We start from the raw sequence: 6700 nt of genomic DNA on the forward strand, positions 1-6700 counted from the left end.
AAAAATAAATAAATAAATAAATAAATAAATAAATAAATAAATAAATAAATTTAATTATTTTAAAAAAAGACACCATTTGGCAAAATCTCAGTAAATCTCTGTGAGCTCATGTCCTGTTAACAGTGACTGCCTGAGCCTTCTCTGCTTTACTCCCAGATAAAGAAATAGAAACAAGTATCCAGTTCAGAGAGCCATTTGATGTATCTACAGTTATCGAAGCCACAACAGGCTGTTATGAGTAAAAACCCTTTTCATGAGCAGCATTTTGTTGCTGAAAAAGGGGAACAATAAATGTGAAAGGCGGAATGACCAGAAACAGGGTTGGTTGTTAACCAGCTCCTTCCCATAAACCCCAGAGTCTGGGCTCCCAAACCGACTTCTCAGCTACCTAAGAAGATTACTTGGCCCGGGGGCACTCAGTCAGTGCCGGACGACCACAAGGACTCAAGGTCAAAACCCATGAATTCAGACTCCACAAAGCATCTTTGATAGAACCAAGCTGCTGCCCTTTCTGGGTTTGGAAAGCAAATTAGCAGTGAAACCAAGGGAAATCTCATCCTGTCTCAGAGCGATGGTGGGTTGAGCTTGCACATGCCACTCTTCAATGGTAGCATCTGTATTGGGTGACTATAGCAATTATAAATCATTCTTGTCCTTTTCTAAGACCTTCCAGGACAAATTCCCCATCTCATCTCAACAGCAAGAATTAATTTCTTTTAAAATGTCTTAGAACAGGAGCACCTGGGTGGCTCAGTGGGTTGAGTGTCCGACTTTGGCTCAGGTCATGATCTCACAGTTCATGGGTTCCAGCCCCGCATCAGGCTCTGAGCTATCAGCTCAGAGCCTGGAGCCTGCTTCGGATTCTGTGTGCATCCCTCTCTCTCCCCCTCCACCCCCTCTGTTTCAAAAATAAATAGACATTAAAAAAATGTTTAATGTGCTACAACAGATGTTTACTGTCAGGCTGATTTTCTGCCATTAACAAGGTTCTGGGCATTAACGGTTATGATGCCCGTTCTCAAGTCCCTTTAAGTTCTCTCCCTGAACACTCGGCCACCGCTTCTGATCCATTCCTAATTTTCTGTACAGTCTGTCCAAGACTTTCCCCTGGGACCTTCTCCGTATTCAAAGCATATGTTAGAACAAACATCCAGCAAAAGGTTAAAAAAAAAAAAGTGCTGCTGCCCGGTATAAATTAGCCAATGACTGTTTACACTGCCCAGAGAAAGTCCCCACACTCAGACAGCTGATAAAATACTGCTGGAGGCCTCGCGCTCACCCCCGGGACCAGTGAGCAGAGGCCCATCATGAGTGCAAAGAGCCTTCTGCAAGCCACCATCTTAGAAGCCCAGATGGGCCCAGGGAGGAAGGGCATTCAGAATGAGACCCAGCAGGGGCTGTGAGGAGCTGCTGGCCGGCCCCTGGTCTGCTGTGCCAAGAGTTAAGGCCATCGGCTGTGAGACCTTCCTGCCAGGCTGAGTAGAGCACATTCCAACTTAGCAAGCTCACGCATCACTAGGGTGGATCTGAGAGCAGACTATGGCAGCTCACAGGAGGCCCCCTTAAAGTCATTATCATGCAGATATAATGAACAGCCAGGAAGCCAAGGGTCCAAGGGCGGCAAAATGACATGGACATTCAAGCTCTTGATTTAAAAAAAAAAAAAAAAAAAGTGACACATGGTCTTTCCTCCAAGACAATGTCATGACTCTCCATCCAATCATCACATCCAGCTGTCTGGTCCAGAGGCTGGTCCTTCTGGGACATGAGTCATCAGCTTCTGATCAGCCCCAGGGCCAAGTTCTCAAGAACCCTTCCTTCTTTTTCTCTGGTCAGGAATTTGAGGCAAGAAAGAAGGCAGGTAGGCAGGGAAGAGGATGTCAGAGTACCTCGTGGGATAGATGTCCCGCTGACTCCAGAGAGCCTGACTTGATCCTAGCACATCACGGTCCAACAGAAATAACCTTCAACTTCATTCTCCCCTAGAGGGTCCTTCCTACACCTCCCCCCCTTCTGGGTGAGCAGAGAATTCAAGCACCAGCTCAGATCTCACAGGGAACTTCTACCTACATCTAGGCTGGTTGGGACACAGCATCTACTAAGGCCGTGCGTTCCTGTGCTGGGTTCTTATCAACATTGACCCTTCTCCACTGACCATAGTAGATGCAGACTACCTGGTTTTACCCAATGGTGTTCACTTACAAGCTCAGGGCCTGACCTTGGCTCTCTCTGGGCGGTGATCACAGCCAGATTTCAGGCTGTGGTTTGTACCATGCTACCACGTGACTAAGTACATGTTCATCCCTCAAACCTAACCCACCAGCCCTAGTTTACAAAAGAGCCTAACATCTCTGTCTCCCCTCCCCCCAATTCTGGTGCCTTTTTTAAATTGTTTACTTTGCAGCCCTTAAGGGAGTTATCCGCAAGGCATGGGAAGGAAAACTGGAGCTGAGGGACACACAACCAGCAAACGGAAGTAGTGAATTCAAACTCAGAGCTCTGCTACCCAATGTCCCCACTTCATCTTCCTGTTAATAAGACCCCGTCGATGTGACGCTGTGCCAATGGTCTTATGCTGGAGTCGGGTATGCCATCATCTCCCTGACAACAGTGTACGCTCCTCAAGGGTCAAGACCATGAGCACACTCACTCGCTTCTCCCACTTTCTCAGTCAGCTTACATACACAGTGCCACACGTCACGACGTCAGCTACGCTCTATATTTATAATGAAATGTGACATTTAAAATCTGAACTTTTCCAAATGTAACTAAGGGAATGATTAGTCATATTACCAAGAGCTTATTTTCTTTTAGGAAGAAAAAAACAAGTCACAACTCAATTCCTCTAGGTAAAAGCCCTAAAGGACTTGAAATATCTATTGCAAGATGCCCCTCAATGGAGACATGAATGGCTATGTCAAGTTTGCAGAGTGGTACTCACCAGGTGAGGCATCAGGAGGTCAGCCAGGTAGACAAAAGCAGCTCCGAGAGTGAAGCCAATGGCCACAGGGAAGAAGGCAAAGGCGCCGAAGCCCCCAGAGGATGTGGCCATCTCCACTGCCGGGGCCAGGAGAGACCAATAGGAAGCCGCTAACATGACCTGCAAAACCACGGTGAAGAATAAACCATTACACCAACCACACAGAAGGTGTTGCAAGTGCAGACTTGAGCTGCTCTCTGTGGCCCAAACCGAACCTTACGCGTGTGTTAGGCCTTTACTCTTCCGTGGTAGGTACTGTCTCAAAACAAAAAGCCACCACCAGAATGCCTGGAACTCATGTCATAGACACTCAACATGGGGCAGGCGGGAGCTGACCTTGTGAGGATGGGGACCTAGATGCTGTCATCCAGCCTCTAAGCCAAGGGCTCTTGACGATGGCCAACTGTGCCTTCCAAGGGACATTTGACGATGTCTGGAGACATTTTTTTGTTGTCACAGTAGACGTGTGTCACACACATCTGTCTCCCTTTCATTTTTGCCTGTTAGCTTTCTAGATCTGTCTCTGAGGCACCAAAAGAAGGTGTCTTTCCTCTTTGACACGTGGCAGCCTTTGAAATATTTGAGGACAACCACTGATCAATACCAGCTTGGCCTTGCCAACTCTGTTATCTCTGAAAGGAAAGAAGGGAACTAATACTTATCGATCGCCTACTATTTCCAGGGAAATACATCTTTGATTTCTTATTCTATCGTTGCCACAACCCTGGGAGGCACATGCTGTCTTCTACTGCTGTCTGTAGATAAAGACACTGAGTCTAGAAGTAGTAAGAATTTGCACAAGGGCACACGGCCATTAAACGGCAGATCCTGAACGGAATAGGACCTAATCGCCTCGATGAGGGCAGAAACATGAAAGGAAAGGGAAAAATGAAGCTGAACCCAAACGTCAGTGAGGTCAATTTGATAAACCTTCTCCAGTGTTTACCGAATTAAACACCCATCCATGGCAGTTACTCTTATAGATGCGGTGACATCTTCTTGGCGAAGAGTACACCCACTACCCATCGTAACCATATGACAGTCATCACTGACATGCAAAATGCTGAATGGGTTTCTAAAAATGATTTAATTATGCCTTGCCTTAGAAAAAAAAATCTGCATCACCCATCTCCAAAATAACACTCGGAGTGAATTACAGAAGCAACAATAAAGAACAAATCCAGGCAGAAAGGGATTTCTCTTCTGCCAACAACCATCCACACATGGTCCATTGCTCTGAGCCTGATTCTACCAGCAAAAGTCTTAGTGCCACCCCCGGAAAACTGGATCTGCCTCAGAAACTTCCAGAAAGAAAGAAGATGTCTCATCGGCTCAGGTCCAAGAGACCATCCGAGGAAGCGTGTGGGCTCCTTCTCCATGCCACAGCCCAACACATCCCAAACTGCTGTCTCACTGGCTTTAGAACTCAACAACCCTTGGGGCGGCTCAGTCGGTTGAGCATCCGACTTTGGCTCAGGTCATGATTTCACAATTTGTGGGTTCGAGTCCTGCGTCGGGCTCTGAGCTGACAGTTGGGAGCCTGGAGCCTGCTTCAGACTCTGGGTCTCATTCTCTCTCTCCCCCTCCCCCGCTCACACTCCATCTCTCTCTCTCAAAATTAACCATAAAAAAAAAAATTTTTTTTTAAAGAACTCAACAGCCCCTGAGAGTTGCTGTTGGTGGTGAATTCCACACCAAGGAGGATCTACACACACCTGTCCAACAACCTCTTTCCTTGCACGTTCTGGGGCCTTCCATACAGCCCCACCATCGGCAACTCCAAAATGGCGCCATCCAGGAAGGCCATTCATCACATCCTTCAACCCTTCCCCGCACCCTATCCTTGTCGATGCCATGGCTCAGGGGCACTTCCTCAGCCTCGGCTCCCATCCCCTCTTCAACACAAAGTCCGTCTCCCTTTGCCCAACCTCCTTTTCATCCCCTAGCATCACTGTGTGCCAACTTTCCTCTGCCCCTCCACACAAAATTACAAGACATCACCATGGAGGAGTGACATGAGGTAAGGCAGGAGAGATGTGCCCCTCAAGGCAGGGGTATGCCAGAATCTGGGTGCTTGAAACAGAAAAACAGCCCAGATAATTGAGGTGGGCCCCACCTTGGGAATCCCCATTCTTCATCCTTTCAGTTATATGCAGGACCCAACTGGACTGCCTTCATTTCTCTTCCTCACCAGACTCCCAGTCACCCACACAAACTAGAAAAGGGACCAGAGAACAGTCGTGAGATAGTAGTGGGTTGTCTGTCCCAAGCGACCACAAGGCCCAAAGAAAAGTTACTTAAGGGGCAGATGTGGTAGACAAAACAGTGACGTCCCCCAAAAGACAGCCACATCCCAATCCCCAAAACCTGTGAATATGTCACTTAAGGGGCTCTGTAGTTGTGATTAAGTTAAGGATCTTGAGATGGGGAGGTTATGCTGGGTGATCTGGACGGAGCCAATGTGATCACAGAGTTCTCATGAGACAAGAGGAGTTACAGGGGCGCCTGAGTGGCTCAGTCGGCTAAATGTCCAACTTCGGCTCAGGTCATGATGTCAGAGTTTGTGGGTTTGAGCCCCACGTCCGGCTCTGTGCTGACAGCTCAGAGCTTGGAGTCTGCTTCGGATTTTGTGTCTCCCTCTCTCTCTCTGCCCCTCCCCTGCTCATGCTCGCTCTCTCTCTCTCTCTCTCTCTCTCTCTCTCTCAAGCAAATAACTAAACATATTAAAAAAAAAGAAAATTAAGGGATAGAAGTAAATATTAAAGTTTTTGACTCTTGTTGAACCTGGGGAATAGGTATTTGGAAGTTTATTCTATTACTCTACTTTTGTGTGTATTTGGAAATTTTCATAATAATTTTCTTTAATTCCATCCCACGTNATTAAAAATTTTTGAAAATAATGATAATACATTAAGAGTCACAGAAAAGATGTAAGGACAAGAGCAGAGGTCATGGTCAGTAAGCGCTGGCTTGACAATGGAGAAAAGGCCATGAACCAAGAAATGCAGGTGGCCCCCAGAAAGTGGAAACGGCAAGGCAAAAGACTGTCCCCGAGAGCCTTCAGAAGGAATGCATCCCAGAACACCTTGACTCTATCCATTTTGGACTCTTGACTTCTGACCTCTAGCACCTTCAGATCGCATGTCTGTGTTGTTTTAAACCACTACATTTCTGATAGTTTCTTACAGCAGCAACAAGAAACTAACCCAGCATATGAAGGCAAGGATTACAACTTTTTTTAGAGCAATTACAGGTTCACAGCAAAATAGAGCAGAAAGTACAGAGGAGTCCCCCCTCCCCACTATCAACCTCCTGCCGGGCATAGTTGTTACACATTGATACACGGTTATCCCCCAAAGTCCATAGTTTACATTTGAGGCCAGTCTTGGTCCCGTACGTTCTGTGGGTTTGTACAAACACATGAAGACAGTAGCCTCCTCCAGTATCAGGGAGAGTAGTTTCACGGCCCTGAAAATCCTGTGTGCTCTGCATACTCATCCTTCCCTCCTCCCAGCCCCTGGCGGCCCCTGATCTTTCTACTGTCTCCATAGCTTTGCCTTTTTCCAGAATGTCATACAGATAGAATCGCACAGTCTGTAGCCTTTCTGGATTGGCTTCTTTCACTTAGTGATATGCTTTTAAGACTCCTCTGTGTCTTCTTTAAAAAAAAAAAAAAATAAAAAAGTTTTTTTTTTTCAAAAGAGAGAGAAACCAAGTGTG

The 6700-nt window shown here is 46.7% G+C and overlaps 1 protein-coding gene across 4 annotated transcripts in view; it reads right to left on the reverse strand.

Annotated features, from left to right (window-relative positions):
- SLC39A11 (solute carrier family 39 member 11) overlaps nt 1-6700 on the reverse strand; it is a 347222-nt gene that overhangs the window by 294488 nt on the left and 46034 nt on the right. The window contains exon 1 of one of the 4 annotated variants that reach the window (XM_077753840.1): nt 2942-3095. The exons of the other annotated variants lie outside the window; for them this stretch is intronic. Coding sequence (XP_077609966.1) covers nt 2942-3052 — 111 coding nt within the window. The 5' untranslated portion in view covers nt 3053-3095. Of the gene's footprint in view, nt 1-2941; nt 3096-6700 lie in introns of those variants that run through there. 4 annotated transcript variants of the gene reach the window in all.

This window comes from Crocuta crocuta, unplaced genomic scaffold (assembly GCF_008692635.1).
Source record: "Crocuta crocuta isolate KB4526 unplaced genomic scaffold, BGI_CrCroc_1.0 scaffold50, whole genome shotgun sequence".
NCBI lineage: Eukaryota > Metazoa > Chordata > Mammalia > Carnivora > Hyaenidae > Crocuta > Crocuta crocuta.